The sequence below is a fragment of the Epinephelus moara genome, chromosome 22 (assembly GCF_006386435.1).
Source record: "Epinephelus moara isolate mb chromosome 22, YSFRI_EMoa_1.0, whole genome shotgun sequence".
Taxonomy (NCBI): domain Eukaryota; kingdom Metazoa; phylum Chordata; class Actinopteri; order Perciformes; family Serranidae; genus Epinephelus; species Epinephelus moara.
In genome coordinates this window covers 13,058,273-13,080,343 of record NC_065527.1, presented here as the reverse complement: position 1 = coordinate 13,080,343, position 22,071 = coordinate 13,058,273, and the positions used below count along the sequence as shown (strand labels likewise).

Sequence of the window (22,071 nt, the reverse complement as noted above, 5' to 3'; positions counted from 1 at the left end):
TATCAAACATTTGTTTGCCACAGAAGTTATTTACTGTCGTGATCCGAAAAAGTCCCACAGGCTCTTTAATGAGGGAACCAACACAACACCAATTTCCGTGTCGGCCTGCTTTCTCTGGCCATGATCAGTTGCCAGGCAATCAGCAGAGACACCCCCCGTAAATGGTTGTGCTAACACTTAGACGTGATCTGTTGCATTTTCTTTCATCTCTAAAATAAGCCAGGCAAGCTTCCAGACCGTATACTAAGATAAGCTAACTGGCTGCTGCTTCATATTTACCGTACAGGCATGCAAGTGTTATCAGTGTTTCATCTAACGCTCTGCAACAAAGGGAATATAGGTGTTTCTGATAATTAATTATCTCATAAATACCTCTGTGTCTCACTCTCTAATAAGCCTTCAGATCTGCAGTTATTATTATAAACGGCTTTTAATTATAAAGCACAGATGTACGTGATCAGGTGTGACAGATGAAGATGAGCCAAGTTAATTGCAGCTCCTTATCTCTCCTCTTTAGGCAGATCCTGATAAGCTCTCAAACCTTTGGCACCTCACAGCTAATGAGACTCCCCACTGAAAGGCAGCAGGACTCTGTGTGTGTGTGTGGTGGGTGAGGGGAGGTGGGGGTAAAGAAAACACAAAGATCTTTAGGCTGTCTCTCAGCACTTTATCACTCGACACCCACTGGCCAGCAAAAAAAGAGTGTTGTGGGAGGAAACTTGCCATGAAAAACAAGAAATCTTTGTATTTATAATCATTTAAGGGGTGTATTTTTCTCAGAATCAAAGCAATGTAGATTTCTAAAGTGGGGATTTTTGCAGACCCCTTTTGTCTTGAAAAAAAAGGAAGCAGGATAAACATGTCAAAATATAGAGCTCTTTAATTGGGATGAGAGGTGAATATTAAATGTCCACTTTTTGCATGTGAAAAGTCAATGCAGCAGTGAAGGAAGAAAGTGAAACAGCACAAATAATTCCTGACTGCACTGCCTGTCACTGAGCATGACACATGTCTGGGACGCTGACTGGATATTTGGGTGTAAAAACACGTTTGTCCTTGCAGCTGTTACTAGACAACCTTTTCAAACAGGCACATGAGGCAATAAAAAACAGAAGTTTCTTAAACTGAACTCAGGCTCACAGCCGTTCTTCTCCAGTATCCAAGCAGCTGAATATATACCAAAGTACAGAACATTAATATCAACTCATGTTTTTCCCACTGGCTCTGTAAATTCAATGCAAAGACCTGCCCTGTTCATCTCAGCACTGTGTTTAACGGATGAAGCTGACAAGGTTTCGTTCCTGTGTTTTTGGGTCCCAGTGTGGATGTATGAGGCAGTTTTGCTCCCCCATCAGGCTGTGTGAGGGCGTTGCAACCCAATGAGGACAAATCTGTCAAGTCTGCTCTACAACATATGACTGTAGAAAGACTTCTTTGCTTGAATGATTTTAGACGCACTAACAATAAGCCACCAGAAATCTTGCCTGCTAAACTTTTGTTTAATCGTTAAGGCACGTCTCTATACTTATCCAGAATTAATGTTGTATCACCTCGATTGTTAAACTCAATATATGATCCGTTTTTCAGGCAAACTGCTCAATGTCACTTTTCCTCTTCTTCTTGGATTTTGGTGTTTCAGGACCTTCACTAAAACCAGATGTGACATCTGTCCCAGTTTCACGTCTCCTCTTTTTGCTCGGCTTGTCACTAACATAGCCGCTCGAGTCACTGCCGTGGACCTCCATCGCAGAGAGCTCAACCTCAACCTCCTCTTCTTTCACGTGTTTCTCCTTTTTCTTTTTCTTCTTCTTTTTCTCACCGTCTGCCTCATTCACTGTTCCGTTCAGCTCTAATGTCGTGTTGCCATCCAGCTGGCAGGAGGGTGTACCTGTCACCTCCCCTTCTCTCTCCTCCTCTTTGACTTTGTCCTTCTTCTTTTTCTTCTTCTTCTTGGGGGTGTCTTCAGGAGACTCCTCTGTGGGTTCTGGGTTCGGTTCTGTCTCTGGTGGCTCTGGCTGGTCTGCGGGGGCACCTGACTCTGAGCTCTCACACAAGGCCAGCAGCTCTTGCACCCTGAAACACACACACACAAAACAGAGTAATAAATCAAGGGCTTAACGGCAACTTTCAAGTAGGTGCAGCTGCAAACTAAATTGGGCAAAGAAGGTGACAGCATCCAAATAATTTAAATATCTTTAGGAACCTGAAGACATCACCTTGGGCTCTGGGAAATTATTGAGAGTTTTTCACCACTGTTTGACATATTTTTAGACTAAAACAGAAAAACAATCAACAAAAGAAAGCTGTATAAAGATTGCAGGTTTCTTCTACTTCTCTCCTCTTCTCTTCTACACTTGAGGATGGCAGGCAAAACACATTGGAGTCACAATACTGACAGAAGTAGAAGTCGCACTATGGTGGCCGATGTGACGATCCGGGGAGTGGATATAATCAAACTGCTGCTTTTCTAACGAATCAACATGCACCCAGATGCTGCCTGTGCGCAAGACTTAACATAGAGAACAACAAGCGCAGGTGTTTTGACACAAATCTGAACAGCTGTACTGCCTTGAGAGAGAAGCATCCTATCAAAAATGATGAACTTTTCCTCACCTACACAACTTCTAATTGTTCGCTGCTGTCACAAACAAAGTTAAAATCCCGCTCTGCAGCTCAGTTGAATGCTGACATTACAAGTAACAGTGACTGAAAACTGCTTTCACGACAGACATGTCATCAAACACAATCCTACATCAAGTGCAGGTGTGATTTGCCCAGGTGAAACATGGACTTGATGCAGCACTGTGTTCATCTTTCTTTGTCAAATATAGCCACGCTTTGGACTGTTTCTTCCTCTCTGTTATGACTTCTTGTTGCAACAAGTTTCCAGCAGTTTAACATCATTGTCAACTGTCAGAAATACATGCCGGCATCGATAAAAGGACTCGATAAGCTTAGACGATTTGGACAATTACTCCATGAAACTGGTTCTTGACTCCTATCCCTACAAAGACAACGCAGGTTACTTTAATCCTCATCCAGTAACCACCACAGCACACTTGCCTGGTCCTGTTCAGCCGTCCTCTGATCAGCAGCACCCCCGCAGTGTCAGCGTCGAGTGTAGTCACCTCGAACTCCAGCTCTGCTCCGATTCTGGGCCCTGCGTCCCGCCAGGTTTCCACAGACACCAGGTTGGGTTTAGGGATGCTGGCGTTGAAGCAGCCGTGCACCAGGCAGCCCACGTGGCTTGCTCCTAGTTTATTCACGTTACCCTGGGAAGAGAGACAAAGTAGAAACACATTTACATGAATACATGGGCCAGGTGTTAAGATTATATTAATGTTTTCTTGTTTGTTTGTTTTTTGCCCTATGAATATCTAATCACACAAAGAGAATGGACTGCACATCATTATTGTTCACACAGAGAGTTTAAGAGTTTACCCACTAATGCCAAAACTTACTATCAGTGTCTGTCCTTTTTTGGGCTGAAAGACGATAAAGTTGGCCTCTATGTCCATGTGGATGTAGCCGCTGTCGTTGTAGATGGCTCCGTGCTGGCCCACTATCCTGATGTTGTCATAAGCCAGGGGTACTCCCTTTAGACTGCACGGGTCAAACAAGTAAAGCTGAATCAGTTCGACACAGATCCACATGATATATTGAGACTTTAACTTTCTATCCCATGACATTTCCTAGACAGCATTAGTAACTAGTTAGTGAGAAGTTTACACACAAAATGTGATGCAGACTAAAATTTAACACATTTTTTTATGTGCTCTGCTCCTCTCACTTAGAATAACCCTCAAAAAGATTTGAAGCTTTTGAAACTACATAAACTGGTCTCTCCACCTGATTTTAAAGCTCTCATAAGGACACTTCTACTTGATACTGAGTGTATTTTATGTTTTTTATAGTGTGGTTACTTGGCTGTAACTTTTTCTGTGCAGCTGTCTTGGCCAGGTTTCCCTTGTAAAAGAGATTATTGATCTCAATGGGACTCACCTGGTTAAATATGGGTTAACTAAAAAATAGTCCAAAGTAGTAAAGTCAGCTTTACATACTGGCTGCAGTCTCAAATGTTGTAAACACAGCAATGCAACACTAATAATGACATAATAATGTAGTGTAACACTGACACTGACTTTTACTTTCGATACTTTTAGGATGACGTTACTTTCTGCACCACTGCCAGAGCCAAGCCTTGTCTTCAGCTCATCAGCACTGACAGGGAGGTGAAAACTTACAGTAACTACAAACCAAATGCTAAATGCTAACGCTACTAGCTAACGGCTAACGAAATGGCTGCCATGTCGACAGAGCCGAGGCAGCGTCCGGTGCCCGGTGTCGTTACCTCTGAGAGAACTTGAGCAGCTCGGCCTCCAGCTCCTCCTGAATACCTGTCCTCTTCTTGTTCAGGTACACGGGCGGAAGGGCGACGTGTCTCCGGTGCGTGTTCATCACCAGACACGAGTACGGCGCTGACAGCAGCTCTGAGGCGGCCGCGAACGACGGGACGGAGCACGGGAGCGCACCCGCACCTCCGCCCGGTAAAGAGGACTCCTCTGTTGGCGTGACTTCAGCGCCGGTGGCGGATACTTCACCTGACATTCTCACATGTTTTGGTTCGTCTTCTGCATGCTTCAAGTTCGCCATGCTGTTTGGGAAGACCGGAAGATGAAAGACAGGCGACTTCCGCTTTGAGGAAGGCTGTCAAATATTTGTTTATATTGCCACCTGCTGGCCAGGATGAGGAATTACAACCAAATAATAATATAAATACAGTACAGGTACAGCATCAGTTATTTAAATAACAGTAATATTTACACATATAAACAAAAAGACTTTGACTTAATTATCAAAACGAATGCATTTAATAATTAATTACATTTTGTTTTTACTGTTGTGTTTGAAAATTAAAGTAAACCATCCCTTAATAGCAACAGAAAATAGGCTCTGTATAGCTCCTCATGTGTTAGTAAGACCTGTAATGGTTAAATTATTGACTTATAAACATGTAGCCACATTTAAAAATGTGCTGTTGTAGTGGTGAGTTTAAAAAAATATATAATAATACATTTTTTGACCTGTTTAATTTGCATGTCAGATGCTTCCTTTTATGTACCTGCCTATCTGTGTGGTTGCATGTACATATTTATACACATTTATGTATATTTATTTGTTTTTATCACTCTGTTTTACCACTTTATTATTTACAGATACCTCATTGTTTATACTCTTGCTTCATTTACTTGTTTTCATTGTTATGTGAAGCAACTTGTAGCATTTGTTTTGAAAAGTGCTATATAAAAAAATATGTTGTTATATTATTAGTATGCTTTTAAATGCTGCAATATGAAAGTACTCAAGTAAATGCCTCAGCATTTGCACTAATTGACACCTGAGCGGGTGAGGCACCAGAGGCCCCTGAAAGCCTCATGTTCACAATATGGCAACTGGTTTGTGGTAATGTGATTAACTGTTGCTAAATCTAGAGTTTAGAACATTATTTCAGGCAATGCTGTGCTTACTTGGTGCATTTAAGCAAACTGAATTGTGCTTAATCAGCAGGACAGAAAATCTGGGAGTCATGTAATGTTCTAGCACAGTGATACAGCACACACAGAAGAACAGGAAGTTAACAGAGGGTTAAAAGGGGTCCAGCAGGGCACAGCCAGCAGGCAAATCCAACGATGCTCCCCGCATTCAGTCCTACAATAAACCACATCCACTGACAAAAAGCTTTACTAAATGGGTTCTTGGAGAGAAATGCTGAGGACAGTATTTTGATAAGTGACATGGATCTTTCCTGTTATGTAAACCACTGAAAACGATGCATTTCCTCCCCAACATGCCCTTTGGTTATGTAAACTGCAAGGTGTGCACCGCCTACCCTGACAAGGATGCTGTAAAGCTGTTCGTCTGATAAGAGACGGTCATTGATTCTGTATCCTGTTCTCACCTGTGATGGCACATGAAGATCATTAGGGTGACCTGAGGTGTCAATTAGTGCAATCTATGCACACGCGGGCACACCCACACACACACACGCATAGAAAAACACACTTGCACACACATAGTCTAGTGTTACTGTATTCTGACAGAACAGCATGACAGGAGGTCACATGATTCAGCATTTAACAGACACACACACACGCACGCACACACACACACACACACACACACACACACACACACACACACACACACGCACAGTGCGGTGCAGATCTGGGGCTCTCTTGGGCGCCATGGCCCACTCCTGTCTGTTGTCACGGTGATAAATTGTGACGTGGTTTCTTAGTCAGCAAGAGCTCCCAGTGGCTTCTGCTGCTGTGGGCCCTAGTTATCACACACACACACACACACACACGCACGCACGCACGCATGCACGCACACACGCACGCACACACACACACGCACACGCACACACACTCACACATGGCAAGCACCATAATGAGGTATTGAGCAGCGTGATGTTGTCAGAGGAATTGTATATCTTCATTAGAAGTCACAGCTGCGTGTCTGTACGTGTGCATGCATGTGAGTGTATGTGATATTGTTTATCATTGCATGAGAGGGGGTTTGAGACGTGCTATAAAACAGATTTACTTTATCACTTAACTTTATGGTAAGTGTGTGAACCTCGAGTGGAGCCAAAGGCATCACTGAGATAAACTGTGGTCCCGTTGGAATGCACTGACTTCCTAAATCTTGCTCCACATTGATTATGTTGACACGGTGGTGCGCAGTTTGTCAATGTGTGATACTGTACACTTGGTTTTTAAGATTTACTGCATGCATTTATAGAAAAGGTTAACGTTTAGGGTATTGATTAAAAAAGCTATGAGTGGGCAGCTAGCTAAGTAATAACTCAAAACACCTGCATACTTACAGAAACATGCAAACAGAGACACACACTGATGCACGGCAATAAAAACATCACACTCAATTCTACTGCAGTAATCCATGTAAGAGAAACCATCACTCAGGTTTATCATACTTTAATTGAATTCACTTTAATAAGAAGCATTTATAAAAATATGTTTGATTTATAGGTACGACTAGATTCCTGATATACAAGCATAGATATATGGTACAGTACATTGCGCATCACTGTATTTCATATCAAAGCATTCCATTATCGGACGATACATACAGTTTACTGTGGGCTATCTCAAGATCTGCATTCCATAAATCCTTAACAAGACAGAGAGAGGGAATAAAGACACTGAGTCTGAAATAGCAGTAGCTCTTCAAGTGAATCAGCTGCATGCTCTGTTTGTGCTCATCACATTGAGGCATCTCATTGCATTATAAAATATCCTGCTTATTAGTTTAAAGGTCAGATGATGTCACGCAGATGTTTGTCACCTGAATCATGACCCAAACGGCAGCTCTCCCTCGCGGCTTTGGTTTGAGTTGATCAGAGGGGGTTTGAACCCGTGTTTGCATAATCGTTCAGAAGCACAAACACCTTCCCCTTGTTGTCGAAATGTCCTTTTACTCCAGCGGCCCAGAAAAGGCGTCCCTGGTTTCGCTCCCTGCGGTCAGGATATAGACACTGCGTATGCCGCAGGATGTGTAGAAAGAAGTACATGCTGTATTTGTCGCCTGATAGCAAGCGATTCGTGAACTGTCTCTATTTAAGTGTGTGCAAGTCGCCTTTGGTGACACGTTGTCATGGTGACGCTGTGGTGTGTCCGTTGTAGGAGATCTGAGGAATGCCGTTACTGGAGTTGTCAAGGATCTCCTAGGGACACACAAAGACACTTGTTAAATTAACATCAAGTGGCAACTTCCAGGGCTGAAAAATAAAGCCAACGCAAAAGTGCCGAAAACTGCAGTTCCTGAAATGGCCACTTGAGGCTGGCCCCCAAAGTGAGTCAATACCCAGAGACACTCATGTTAAAATGCCCAATTTTACAGCAGATATATACATACATGTATTTACAGCCTGGTACAATAAACATTTTGTCTCTGTAGCTAATTTCCTTGTTCATTACAACCAAGATGGTGATGGCTGAAATGCCAAACGTGAGGCTTCAAAACATGAGTCCACAAACCAACGGACGATGTCACGGTAGCCACGTCCATTATTTTATACAGTCTATGCTTAACATACACTACCATAACACAAACTTAAAAATTCTCCTGGGTCATAAAACATACATTTTCTGTGCTGTTGGAACTTAAGGCCATACTGTGTAAGCTGACCAATCAGAAGCTCTCCTCTGCTGTCACGTCCTACCTTCTCAGTCATTTCGTGCGAGTGGTGCAGCGAGTGCTCCCTCTCCAGGAACATCCTCTGTTGCTCGGAGCTGGCCAGGCGACAGGTAAGCCACGTGGATAAGGTACAGGAAGAGATCCCTGGACAAGACAGGAAAAAGGAAACCAGCTGGAGAAACAGTGGAAGAATTTTTATTTTTAAGGAAGAGTGGGCTGTCCATCTTTAGTAGTTTATACTTTTTATTGCCATGCTAGTAGCGCGTCTGATGTGGGTAGGCTAAATCATGGCAATTTAAGTCTGTTGGCTGGTCGATTGGTCCATCATTACAGTCAAAACTAAAATATCTCAATGACTACTGAATGGATTACCATGAAATTTTGCAAAGATGTTCATGTTCCAGAGAGGAAGAATCCAACTGACTTTGATGATCCCCTGATTTTTCCTCTACCACCACCAGCCAGGCAACATTTTCACGTATCTATTGAAATTTATTGACAATTATTGGACATATTTCTTTGAAATTTGGCACAGATGGTTATGTCCCCCTGGTGATCCATCTGGTGCCAACATAGGTAACCTATTTTGACTTTTCCACAACATAAAAAAATACTGACAGTCCCACCAGCCTCAGCTTTACATTGTCCATAGTGCGGATTAGCAAATGCTACCACACTTAATTTGGATGGTGAACATGTTGAACATCACACCTGCTAAACATTAGCATGTTAGCATTGTCACTGTGAGTATTTAAGCATGTTGAAGTTAGCATTTAGCTCAAAGCAATGCTCTACAGCCTCATCAATCTGGGGACTGTCAAGTTTTCCAACGGCTCACTATTCCAAAACCTCAATAGTCCAAAAAATGTTCCATTGGACTGAAAGCCCATTTGTCCAAGAGCTTGTTGAGTCCAAAATAAAGGCCGATTATTCTCCCAAGCAGATCATGGGACCTTTCCAGGTTGCTTTTTTTCTCTGATTGGATAGTGCTCATTGCCTCTATTGGTTGGGTTGGTTAGGGTTAGGCAAGTGGAGTAAGATTTGTTATGTATGGGGTAAGAATACCCAATCCAATCCAAAGAAGCCAATGTCATGCCTTTGCCATAGTAGGAAAAAAAATATTGTAACAAGGCCGATTGCAGGTCATGAATGTTTCTAACTACAGGAGTGTGTATTTTCAGAGCAATGGGCCTTCGGAGCAATGGCCGTTTGTTTTCCAGATAATGGGCTGTCGGACCAACAGGCTTTTGGTCCAATGGGACATTTTCAGAATATTGGGATTTCGAAATAATGAGCCATTGGCAAATCAGAGCTGCTAGCATGGCTATAGACTGTTAGCCTTGTTAAGAGAGATGAAGAGTGGCAAAAGACACAAATTGTAGGTGAGAATCGAAAGAAAAGTGTGGTGGAGGTGGAGCTACAATGAGTTTAATGCATACTAATAAGATAATTTGCAGTATTGATAGGTGCTTTACCTTTACTTTAAACTTCTGAATGTATCTGCTCCCATAAGACAGGTCGACGAAATAAATTCTACCAAACCTCCTATATTTCGATAGCATACACATGTCACATACAACAGACATTAACAAATGTTAATGAATGAGTTGTCCAGTTGTGTTGCATTGCATCACATGGTGTAATTCCTTGTTTACCCAGACAGGCCAGAGTCATGGCAGCCAGATGAATTGACTGCATGGAGTCAGGTCGTTTGTTCAGTGCCCGAACAAACTGGAAGTTGAGGATCCCACCAATCAGACCGCAGATACAGCACGCTGAAAACAGGATCATCTGAGGGACAGAGACGGAGAGAATGGTTTATGTTAATGCAAATGGCAGAATTGATATCCTCTCAAGAAAACTACAAACAAACTGACAAAATGAGATGGGATGGGAGATATACAAACTCCTATTGAGCTTCCATCTCCATCATTCTGCTGTTTTGGACGACGGCTGCTCTGATGAGTAATGCGTATCAGTCAAAATAAATCTCATTTCCTATTAGAAAATTGGATCGCTCTCAAAGCACACTGTCTCTTCCAGAAATATTGCACGGCTCGTAAATATGCTTGCATCACTCACTTGTTTTTGTGCTTGTGTGTGTGTGTGTGTGTGTGTGATTTGTGTGGTAGACGGTTGGTGAGATATACATTTCAGTATTTAATCAAACAAATTTTACGGATTACTTTGTTAGAATAGTAAAGCAGCTGGAAAACTCAGAGCCATTATGGGAGTCAAATTTGTTTCCCAGCAGGATCTGATGGGAAAATGACTGCAGGTCCATTACTTTGCATTCAAAGTATGAAAATCCAATTGATTTAATATCACTCCCTGTATAATGTGTATGCACGTGAGTGTGTATTGTGTCTGGAGTTCAGGCTCTCTTTCATTGCTCCCAGTACAGATGCCTTTAATGCCTTTAACTGCATGGAAAAGGGCTTCTCCAATTTCAGTCATTACCCGGTGAAGTGTGGAAAGCGGCTGGCAGGACTCCAGAGCCAAACCAACCTAATGCAATCATCACCCCTCAGGCAAACAAGGAGGGAGGGGATGGAAGGGGATGAGGAGAGGAAGATGGAGAGAGTCAGAGCATCGAAACGACTGGCGAGAATGAGATTGAACAGTGAGGGTAGGGAGATGGAAGGTAGATGGATGGGAGTGATGAAAAAGGGAATGTCACGAGGATAAAGACGGCGACAGAGACAATAGGCGGGGATGCGATAGGGTGAGACAGAGGGAGAGAAAGGTTGAGGGATGTCTCTGTTACAGCGGATTGTGCTGACATTGATCCATCATTAGTGCCCTCCCCGCAGGAGACAGAGAGAGTCAGAGAGAAACACGAGGACTCGGAGACACGGAGAGACTGCGACGCGAACGCTGAGCGAAAAAGATGGAAGGAATGACAGAAAGAAAAGAGGAGAGGTGACTGCTTGTCTCCTCTGGTTTCCTCAGATGTCTTTTACAGAGCACACTGTATGCACCTGCAGGACAGGACACACACACACACACACACACACACACACATATACACACACACAGCACCTTTGGGTGTCTGATACAATTAGACAGTCTTTACTTGCAAACTTCCAGGGTAGATAAGTGTCAATATTCATGAAACAGACTATACACATATATTTGCATCCTTCAGAGAGCATTATGAGAGTTTATCTGTGGATTCACATTTTATATTTGATGAGTGACACTACATGATATTGTCGAGTCATTTCAATGAATAGTGACAGTATTTGGTGCTCAAAATAAATCTGTCAAAGGAAAATTCTCAGTACATAATAGTGAATAACCATTTGGGTTGCATCTTCATCATCTCTCAAAGGCTCTTTTGCCTCAACAAATGTTGATCATCTTGGAAGCTGTGTGTCCAAATCTAAACTGAATTTTGCTGCCAATTAGAATTTGGCATCATGAAATCTGCAACAGAGGGCACTGATAACATCACAAACTCACCAATAAGTGAGAATCTTACTTAATCTGCGAAGGTTTGTTTGAATTGACGCAACCAAGAGCTTGAGATTCAAGCAAAAGCTGCGGAAGACGAGAGTTCGAGTGAGGCGAAAGATTAAAAAAAGTCCAACATTACTCAGATGTACATTTCTACTTTACAACAGAGTGGCCTTTTTTTCTCTAGCATAAAATGCTCAACATTTTCGGATACATGTTTATTCACTTTCTTGAGAAGATTAATAGCACTCTCAGCCAGCAGACGAAGAAATAACAGCTTCCCCAAAAGTGAAGCCAAAACATCTTGATCGCCCTCTGGTGGCTGGCTGCAGTATAGGTCATAAATCCGCCCCCTCCATGTTGGCAAATGGGATATGGGCCAATGAATTTTCCCAAAGATGGTGTCTGTCGTTTAAGGTAGTTCTTATCACGTGTCTTCAAGTGTGCATTTTTCTGATTGTTTTAAACTTAGCTATTTGTTGCTATAAAAAGGGGTTTTGATCAATGGAACTGCTTGCGTTTGGACGAATGAGTGTATGGGTGGGAACTCGATACCATGGAGACTGCTACTGCACAAGATGGCAGTGGCCATATCATTGATATTTTGGCTTCTTTTTTGCACAGTGGAAGTAAAATCAACCCACCAGCACCCCCGAAATGTTCACTAATCAACACCCTGACCACATAATACTTTGGCACATACTCGATTTGTGCAAACAAATTATAATGAATTGATCTATGGATTTTAGACAGACTGATAAACAGACGGTGCATCTATTTTGAGTGTTATTACTCTATTAAATATGAGTTGTTAGTGGTTATCAGCATTATAGGTATCGTTTAGAAGGCTTCTGCTAAACCAATTAGTATGTTCAGAGTGCTGTTATCAGCACACAGGACATGAACCCTTCTTTTCTGGCTGAAAGTCCTGTGTTTGTTTGTTTCATCCACCACCTTGACTGCCTCCCCTTGCAGGGTTTCTGTCACTATTTATACCAACGTTACGTCATCAGACTTCCTCCACGGCTGCATTACAAGAAACACTGTGGTTTAATGAGCTGATAATGACACTCTGTAGCAAGAGCCCTCTAACCTATATCTATAACGCTGATATCCACTAATAGGGCCATTAATTAGAGTGATGAATTCAAACTGGGTAGGCAGAGCCAGGCTAGCTGTTTCCCCTTGTTTCCAGTCTTAAGAGAAGCTAACTGGCTGCTGGCTGTAGCTTACTGTACAGATATAAGAGTGGTATTGATCTTCCATCTGGTAAATAATCATATTTACCAAAATGTCAAATTATTCCTTTTAAACACCCCCCAATGTGCCATACTGTGTCACTGGAAAGTATTTTCTGTTTGCAGTTTATAAAGAGAGACTACAGACTAATACACATAAGAAGGGGCAACAAAAATGGCTCCTGGGTCTTAGGGGAACAAAACAACTACAGCAAATACATGCATGTACTCACAATAAGACCTGTCCTCTTGCGAGCACACAGCACTCCGCACATCCCACAGACCAGAAACTGTCGGGAAAGAGAGAACAACAAATGAGTAAATGAGCAGTTTCAAAAGCTGCAGTCAGAAGAAAATTACTGGTTCAGAGACGATGTGGAATTCACGCTATTTAAGCTCCATCATCTCCGTGTTGACAACAGGAAAGGGTGAATGTATTCTTTACACTCGCTTATTCAGATGCAACTTTCTAGCTCTAAAAATAGAGTGTGTTATTGTGGGCTCCTAGCAGGAAGCCACATTGTCCTGGATGTCAGTGATTCAGACTGAACTGGAGCAGCACGGTGGTGAATTACGCCGGCAGAATACACTTAGAAGGAGGACAGTACAATGAACTGTGCTGCATTGTTTTGCTGAAAGATGCTGGAAGAAGGAGTCAGTGTGTGTGTGTGTGTGTGTGTAAAGGGAGGGTGTGAGGTCATTCCTGTTGCAGTTTTAAATTTGTTTTAGAAGCACCTTAAAATCACTCTACTTTCACTTAAAGAGTAACTTCAGTATTTTTCAACCTGGACCTTGTGTTTTTGTGTCTACGTGACCAATGGAGACAGTCATTTTTGATACTGGTCCAGCAGGCCTGTTGAGTGAAACAGGCTACAGTGTAACCACTAGGGTCATTTGTGCATCGTCAATTTACGTCCACTATAAGTGCTTGTTTTTGGCACTGACAGGCTCAGAAAACATTATGGAAAGCATCCCCACAGAGATAGACCTTTTTTTTTTAACCAGAAACAGCCCTGAAATAGTGCTCACCACCAGTCTCCATTTAGAAAAACCTTAATTTTAGTGTGTATAGAACGGGCATGTTTTCCCATTTAACTGGGTGAATTAAGGATCTCTTTCAACCAAACCAGAGCTGGTGATTGTTGGCACTGAAAAGACGAGTCAAGGTGGCTTCTGAGAGTTTTATTTTCTTTCTGTCGACTTTAAAAGTAGTCTGTTCTACAATACTAAAATGACTGTTTATCCAAATGGAGTCTGGTGGGTTTGGCGATGGTGATTTTGGGGCTGTTTCTTGTTTCTTGACACAAAGGTCTATCTCTGTAGGGACACTTTTAATAACAATCTGAGCCTGTCAGTGGCAAAACAAACACTTTTGGTGGATGTGAATTGACAGTGTGCAATTGCCCATTAAGCAGCGATTTTCATGGCTGCTGGACTCAATATTAGAGCAGCTTTAACATCAGTTGTCTCCATTAATCACTTAGACATGGGAAACAGGGTCAAGATTGAAAAACACTTAAGTTACCCTTTACTGTTGAAGGTTTTGAACTTGGGGATTTCTAAGAGTAACTCCAGATCCACTTACTTAATTTCTTTCAGAGCTTTCAGTCATATCTCGTGGCCTTCATCAGAGGACAGAGTTTGCTAAGTTGGCGTCTCTGGAAAGAAATCTACTGAGTCTAGTGCTTTTCGGGTAGTTTTCTTAATTGCAACAGTTTAAATGTGAGTTCTAGTTTCTTAACTTCAAAAATGATTCTTGTTCGTCCACTAATTATGGATTAAAAATGAAAATAGGCCCCAATCCTTGAATCCTTGATGTGTGACATATGTAGATAAAATACAATACACAGTAGATTTAAAGCGTCTGTCTGTCTTTAACAACAAACTTTTAGGGATTAATTGGTTTAAACAAAGACTGGCGCTTCTGATTTAGAAATTACACACTCAGCAAAATCACTGAATGAAACAGATGGCCTTCCTGTTATCAAAGCGATGCCCAGTAACTTGGAACAATATTAAAACAACAGATTGAAGTAATCTTGAAGAAACAGTTTCACAGCTGAACATGTACTGACAAACACAAGATATGAATGGGGATCACTTTTCCTGTTTCAGCAGGACACTTAGATCAAAGGTGTGACATTCAATCTACTTCTAGGACAGCGGTCAGTCGGTCTGAGTGACTCCCAGTTCCTGACAGGAGGTCTAAAGCTTTGGGTAGTCACGAGACACGGTGGCTGACTCAGCAGAACAGCTGTGAGGTTGAACACACACCTGTCTCAGCGCATAACAGTTTTACAGCAACTTTATACACACACACAAGCACTTCCACTCAAATATACAACCCCATATATACAAGCCTAACAAACCTTTATATTGTAATATCACTACTTGCTTTCCTTGCACATATTTAAACACACCTTAAGAGTCTTTGAGATACTTTACACTTTGCAAAAATCAGATGTTTCCTTCTTTCATTCTTTATTTATTTCTCTACTCACATACCACCCGAGCTCCAGGCACTTACAGCAATAAGTCAGAGTGTGTTACCTCAGCTGGAGCAGCACTCATAGTACAATAATTGAGTTAAGGTTATATATAGCAACTAAAAATGCCAGAAAGTCAACTTTTCATTGCTATGCAGCAAAATCAAGACAATGAGGCTGAGAGTGGCACCACAACAGAGGGAGACATATGCAGAGGAGTGAGTGTGTAAAAAGCTTCGACCCTTACGAGAGCCGAGCAACTATTCAAGCATGAATGAATGAAAGTGATCTTTAGCTCCGGCACAGAATCGTCTCGGCCAAATGGCTGTGTGAGTCTCTATAACATACAATGGACAAACACAATGAAGGAGAACCATGACCAAAATATTTAATCTTCACCACACCCTGGGTCTTAATACTTGGGGATGAACCACAACTTCCAATTAGTGATTAATATTAGATAAACAACCACCAGCATGAACAAAAATATTTAATATCTAAACCTTTCTCAGAGCAAAAGCTTTATAAAAAGGAAGAAAAGTGACATGTAAACTGAGTATTGAACCATAGAGAAGCCCTCTATTAGGGAGACTTTGCTTTTTAAAGAAAAGTTTATTGTTAGTCTGATTTTTAAGTGTTTTTTAAGTTAAAGTTATAGTTGTTGCAGTTTTATATAAGCTTATGACAATAATTTTAAAAAGAGATGAATTAGAACCAAACTTCTACTGATATATCCCAGTCAAAACCATAATAAAAGAGCAGTTAACCTTCAGAGTAGTCAGTCATGCCCTTCTCTTTATAAAGCCAAATAATAGTCATATATATGCCTTATTTTAATTCCTATACAGCCCATACTCTGTGAGGAATGTTTTTCAGTGGTAAATAAAGGCTGATAGTTCCAATAGTTTTAGCTGTGCCTCTGCCCTCCACAGTAACCCTGAAGATGCTTATTCTCTCTGGATGTAAATAAGGAAAAGTAAGGACCAAAGTTGTTCCCAGGACGTACACAGAGTCCGCTCCACACCGGGGACGCGTCGCCCTGCTGCGGCTTGTGCTCGCCCCGGACCCAGCTGATGCCCACGGCTCCCAGGACGATGCTCGCCACACCCAAGCCCACCTCCACCACGGACAGCAGGAGCAGGCTCCACAGGATCTTGCGGCTGGAGCACATCCTGCCCCGGGCATCTCTCCAGCTCCAGCAGGAGGAGGCGGCAGGAGGCGAGAGAGGAGTACGCTTCTCGGTGCTCCGGCTGCGTCGCGGCTCTACTACGGTTTCATACCCGGCTGGAAGAGAGGGGTTATCCGAACAAGTAGGTCCAACTGGGGCAGAAAGGTTAAAGTAAACAGAGCTGGAGGAAGGAGGCTGCTCTGCGGCTGGATGTTGTTTGGGAAGAGTGAGCGCTCCGCTGAAGTTCCTCCGCTCGCTCAAGTGCGTGTGTGCAGCCTGGCGCTGTCCGAGGTACTTAAGCACCACTGCGCGCGCACACACACACACACACACACACACACACACACACACGCACGAATTGGCGCGCACGCAGACACGCGCGCAGTCCAGGGCCGTAGCCAGGAGACCAGAGGTGGCAGCCTCCGCCCACATGTCGAAACATTCAAACACCAAAACACCTTCACTCCTCAGGCTGATTGTGCTGCTTATTAGAAATGGACTTAATCACAGATGACAGGTGGCAATACAGGTTTATTTGTATCACACCTTCATAAACAACAACAATGCACTTCTTTACAAGACACATTCAAGGGCATTAAGACAGGATTTAAAACCAAATCCTATTTAAACTCAGGATGTTTTTATTTGTAGTTTCAATTGTAGTTCTTACATCATTGAAAATGGCCTTTAAAAATTACAAAACAGTGCCCCATCAACTTGATAATCCCAGCCCATTCTCATTCCCAACTCACACAAATACTGGCGCTCTATCAGTGATGTCAACTTCAGGTACTGGTGCACAAAGGCAACTTTTATGGCGTTATGAAATGCAGAAGTATATAACACCGCCGGCAACTACCATACTACAAAGAACGAGAAAGTCCCTATCAGGTGATGGTTGATGGGTCAAACTTCGGACTCTCACCCAATCAGTTTATATCCCATGTTATTTTAATGAGAAAGTAGTGGTGACTGTATGCACGTAACAAGCAGAAAATTTACATTTCCTGTGAAAACGGAAGTGTATTTTGAAAAGACACCATGCATTTAACAAGCTTAAATTGACACACCATCCCAGACTGTCCAAAACTGATGCAGGAGGGTAGCTGGCGTGTCATATTTTGATGTTTAGGTCCACTGACAAAGCTATGGTATTTGACAAGTTGGGATGAGAACAGGTGGGTAATACACCAAACACACCCAGGGCAAATAAAACCATAACAATGAGCATGTCAAAAAAAAAAATCCCCAGAGGTAAGTATGAAAATGTTTTTATTGTTTGCTAATGTGAGTGCACTGATCCTTTAATGTTCATAGCGGACACGTAATGACACTCGTTTGAGCATCTGATTGCAGTTCAGTGTCCAATACAGCTCTAAAGTTTTAGTGTTTCAATAATAACATCTTTTACATCAAGTCAAAAAGTAAAGAAAACTTAAATGACAACAGCTTTAAAACATAGATGTATTAAATCATCAAGAATGATATTATACATAGCATAATCTTCCCAAACAGATGATCTGTACATGCAGAATCTGTAGGCAACATGACAGGATTTCAGTGTTGGATGCACAAAGTAAACCCAAAGTAAACTGAAGGCTGTTGTTCCATTTTTAATACATGTACATTCATGGTCACATTTGAAAGGAAACACTCAATTTTGTCCCCCAACAGTCAGAATCACTGCCAGTACTTCTGTCATTGAGTTATATTTTCAACACACTGAAATAAAAAAAATGTATTCATTTTCGCTTCAATATTTTCTTTAAAAAAAATGCTGCAGATGACTACAACTGGGAGGTATTAGCTGGAAAACACAATGGAGCCCTATCATGAAGCCCCACAGTCAGAATTCAACAAAGATAATAACAATATCATAGAAAATAAACAGCTTACATGTGTTTTCTGAGGTGTTGTACAGGTGCTTTTAACAAAGTAGAGTAAAACAATAAGTCAGCAAAGGCAGACATGTCTATTTAGGAGCTTACTGCATATAAAAAACTTCCAGAAATGCTAAATTGATGAGAAAGACGGTTTTTCCCCCCTTAAGACAACATAGGAGCCATTTGTTTATCATTTAGGTACATTTACAACAGACTGTGTTGACAAGAAACAGTTAAAAACTCCTCTGAAGGTGATGAGCATCATTGACTACAAGACCCATAAGCCATTGGGCCAATGGGATGCTATTGATTGGCTCTGAGGCCAAACAAAGTAGGAAGGCACTACCTTCAACACAGTTGGCTATTGAAGCCTGGACTGTCAGTATAAAAGCTTCCATTGGCTCCAGTGAGGAGTCTGTATGTTTACATGCAAATGCAGGATATTATGGAAATATCTATGGATGTAAAAATGTGTGCTGACTAAATATTTAGCTGGATTTTGATCATCTGGCTCTTTGGGAGTGTAGCAGGACTGTATATATGTTGGCATGTAATCCATCTGTGGATTATAATAACACTTCACAGGTGAGTTATAACTTTTTATTTGTTTGTTTTTTGTCCGACAGAAGTGTTTTTTTGAGCCTGCTGTTGTGGTTGTATCTTGAAATGGTTTGCATCAGTGAAACAGCTTCTGATAGATAGATCGTATGAGTACACCCTTTAAACACACCAAATAATGCCGTTGTTTACACATCATAAACATGAAATGAAACCTTACGAGGGCCCGTGGGTGGGCCATCAGATTACTCTTAACTGTTTGGTACATACAGAGTATTTCTCTGTATGGCGAGATGCCAATTTATATTTTAACCACTTCAGAGGAACAGGTGATCAATACCAGCATCACAGTAAGAGCCACTTGTACAGATCAGGTACAACTCTGTACGCACCGTTCAAGCCCACATGATGACAGGCCTGGCAGATAGCGTGTGCAAACTCGTGATTCTCCTCAACAGGATGGGGTCTGGCAGTATAGAATCGCCGCCAATTAAAGTATCTCATATAAGCCTCATTATCTTTATCCAGTGTCAGAAGGAACTCAGCCAGTGTTGCAGCATCACGAAAGTCATTTACATGTATGAAGGAAGTACCTGGAGCGAAATCCTCATAGTTCCTTCTTGGCGGGCCCAAAACTATCGGCACAGTGCCTGCTGCAAGAGGTCCGTTGAACGTCTCAGTGATGTAATCTCTGTGAGTTGACTCCTCAAAGGAAAGGTAGAATTTGCAGCTGCTGATAGTCAGGAAGTAGTTCTCACCCTGCGAGAACTCAGCAGAGGATCTGTCATAGACATATACCTCGATGTGTTTTATAAGCTCTCTGAAGTAACTGTATCCCTCCGCTGATTTTATGTGGAGGTCGTCACCATCCACAATCCAACAAAGCAAGCGCTCCTTCTTCGGTAGCACAAAATCATCCGTGTTCTTCTTGAGAGTCAGTCGCCAGCGAACGTGGATATCTGCATCCCTCCTGTAGCTCATGGTTAAATTAAAAAGGCCTTGAATGCCTGCTATCCTGCGCGTGCTGGCAGGTGGGTCCATGTTAAACCAGATCCACTTCTGAAATCTGGCTCTAGGTGACGGGGGAAGGTTAGAGAGGTCATCCTTGATAGCCCTGTGGAATACCAAAACTCCATGAGCTCTGGAGTACAGAGATCTATCATCTGTGAGGTGGCAGCTGTTGATTTTGAAGAGCGTCTTACAGTCTTTAAAATCAAAGCTTTTATTCTCAGGCCAGAACCACAGCAGCAGTATGGGCTTGTCTGTGTTTTCTGTCACAGCAGGGCTGTTGGGCTGCTCCGTAACCACTGACATGCCGTAAAAATTAGCCTGGTTTGTCAGCCACCCTGACTGAGCCGGGCGTGGGTGACATTTTGGAGATGGAGGTGACTTATAGTACATTGATAACAGAACTATGAATCCAGCCACAGCAAGAGTCACCGTGAGGGTGGCTCTTAACACACGAAAAATGATAGCCATATGTAACTAAGTATACTTACTCAAGTACTTTACTTAAGTACAACGTTAAGGTAAATTATTGTGCAAATATTCCATTTAATATATTTGACAGCTTTAGTTACTTTACAGATTTTTAACTCATAATAGAAATCAACTAATAAATTATTATGTATTATCACAGGTTAAGACTCCAACAATAGCTCCACCTGTAATTATACAAAAAATAAATGGGACATTCTACATAAATATATTTGATGTTAATATTTTTGTACTTTTACTTAAGTGTGTGAGTGCAGGACTTTTACTTGTAGTACATATCTAATGTCTTCCTCCACCAGTGGCCATATAAACCCTGCAAGGAAAGAAGAAGCCTGTGTAAGAATCACTGGCAACACATTCCCTCATTGAATTATTAGCAGTCTGCCATTTAAGAATTCCCAAAGAAGGTATCACATAAAGCTGAAGAGTCTAAACTATTGAATCAAAATCATTTAAGAGTTCATAATCTTAAGGTTGTCTTAAAAAAATCTAAAGCAGTTTAACCACATGTAGCATGAAAAGTAAAGCTGGATGGCTTCCTCCACTTAGATATGGTGGCAATGATCATTTTCAAAGAAGCAAAGGTGGAGAGTTTGGTCAAAATACTTGCATACTCTTGAAGCCAAATATGACTTTGCTGCTTGGAAGGTGAGCGTGTAGATATCCTGCAGGATCCAGACTGAAGCTGCACAGGTCTGACAAGTGAAACACAGCTTAAGGAAACTCTCTCATCCTTCATGGAGTTTTCCTTTCAGATGTGACATCTGACTGATGCTCCACCTACTCATTAGCTGAACCAACACAGACCAGGCAGTCAAGCAGCTGAAACTTAGAGATTTGACTTTGAAAATGTTTATTATTATAATAGTTTTGCATTTGGTTGAGAGAGAGAGAGAGAGAGAGAGAGAGAGAGAGAGAGAGACTTTATTTAGTTTTTATTTGATGACTGCTTGTGCAGATATCCTGAAATGTTGCTGACTGTAAAATCACTTAAATTAGTCGATAAGATTCTATAAAATTAAAAACAGAGCAAAACTATCACATCTACCACATAAAGTGAATTTAAAAATATCAAAATTCATAAAAGATATCGGCATTATCAGCCATTTTCATTCATTCTTATTTGTGTATGTGGACATTACATGTGTGACAACACAATCACAGAGAAGCAGTCTGAACTCAGCCTAGCATACCATGTTTTATCCCGAGATATTTGCATCCTCATCCATCTTCTTCAGCTCAATAGCTAACTTTTCACCCACACTAAGGTGTGTCAGTGTAAACCATAAAGAAAAAAGGAGTGGACAAACAACATGACAGATGACTCTAAGCAAATACTAGACACAAACAGACGGAAGCATCCCTGTCTCCATGTCAACTGGATTTTCTTGACCGTCTGTGCAATATACAAACAAACGGATTTACCTGCCGTCAACACTTCTGAACAGTTAAGCTGGAGATGTTTACACTGATGAAGTTGAAAAACTTAGAGGTAAAAAGAAGACTTTAAAGAATACTTGAAAAAAATGTTTTTAGATAATGATCAAATGGGCTTTACATTT

The 22,071-nt window shown here is 41.7% G+C and overlaps 3 protein-coding genes across 6 annotated transcripts; all 3 read right to left on the bottom strand.

Annotated features, from left to right (window-relative positions):
- Positions 1–854: 854 nt before the first annotated feature.
- On the bottom strand, positions 855–4,681 carry polr1f (RNA polymerase I subunit F). Its single transcript, XM_050035126.1, has 4 exons — positions 4,352–4,681; positions 3,462–3,603; positions 3,064–3,272; positions 855–2,073 (listed from the first exon to the last, which is right to left on the bottom strand). Exons 1-4 carry the CDS (start codon positions 4,651–4,653, stop codon positions 1,584–1,586), a joined length of 1,143 nt encoding a protein of 380 aa, XP_049891083.1. The 5' UTR covers positions 4,654–4,681; the 3' UTR covers positions 855–1,583.
- Positions 4,682–6,982: 2,301 nt separating this feature from the next.
- On the bottom strand, positions 6,983–16,858 carry LOC126383859 (transmembrane protein 196). Its single transcript, XM_050034586.1, has 5 exons — positions 16,410–16,858; positions 13,151–13,207; positions 9,876–10,011; positions 8,246–8,364; positions 6,983–7,747 (listed from the first exon to the last, which is right to left on the bottom strand). The coding sequence occupies exons 1-5, from the start codon at positions 16,572–16,574 to the stop codon at positions 7,676–7,678; spliced, it is 549 nt and encodes a 182-aa protein (XP_049890543.1). The 5' UTR covers positions 16,575–16,858; the 3' UTR covers positions 6,983–7,675.
- A 216-nt stretch (positions 16,859–17,074) lies between these two features.
- Positions 17,075–21,255, bottom strand: LOC126383856 (4-galactosyl-N-acetylglucosaminide 3-alpha-L-fucosyltransferase 9-like). Of its 4 annotated transcripts, none has more exons than XM_050034582.1 (3): positions 21,124–21,255; positions 20,776–20,822; positions 17,075–20,126 (listed from the first exon to the last, which is right to left on the bottom strand). In XM_050034582.1, the coding sequence occupies exons 2-3, from the start codon at positions 20,784–20,786 to the stop codon at positions 19,358–19,360; spliced, it is 780 nt and encodes a 259-aa protein (XP_049890539.1). In that variant the 5' UTR covers positions 20,787–20,822; positions 21,124–21,255; the 3' UTR covers positions 17,075–19,357. The 4 variants fall into 4 exon arrangements, with proteins under 4 accessions (XP_049890539.1, XP_049890538.1, XP_049890536.1 ...); XM_050034581.1 differs by having other exon boundaries at positions 21,120–21,248; XM_050034579.1 differs by having other exon boundaries at positions 17,075–20,822.
- Positions 21,256–22,071: the final 816 nt, after the last annotated feature.

Coding starts and splice junctions, on each gene's coding strand:
- LOC126383859 (XM_050034586.1), bottom strand. CDS start 16,574: ATGTGCTCCAGCCGCAAGATCCTGTGGAGCCTGCTCCTGCTGTCCGTG. Junction 13,208..16,409: donor CGGTGTGGAGCGGACTCTGT/GTACGTCCTGGG, acceptor CTTTCCCGACAG/TTTCTGGTCTGTGGGATGTG. Junction 8,365..9,875: donor CATGACTCTGGCCTGTCTGG/GTAAACAAGGAA, acceptor TGTCTTGTCCAG/GGATCTCTTCCTGTACCTTA.
- polr1f (XM_050035126.1), bottom strand. CDS start 4,653: ATGGCGAACTTGAAGCATGCAGAAGACGAACCAAAACATGTGAGAATG. Junction 3,604..4,351: donor CTGCTCAAGTTCTCTCAGAG/GTAACGACACCG, acceptor TGACCCGTGCAG/TCTAAAGGGAGTACCCCTGG. Junction 2,074..3,063: donor GGACGGCTGAACAGGACCAG/GCAAGTGTGCTG, acceptor TGTGTGTTTCAG/GGTGCAAGAGCTGCTGGCCT.
- LOC126383856 (XM_050034579.1), bottom strand. CDS start 20,491: ATGGCTATCATTTTTCGTGTGTTAAGAGCCACCCTCACGGTGACTCTT.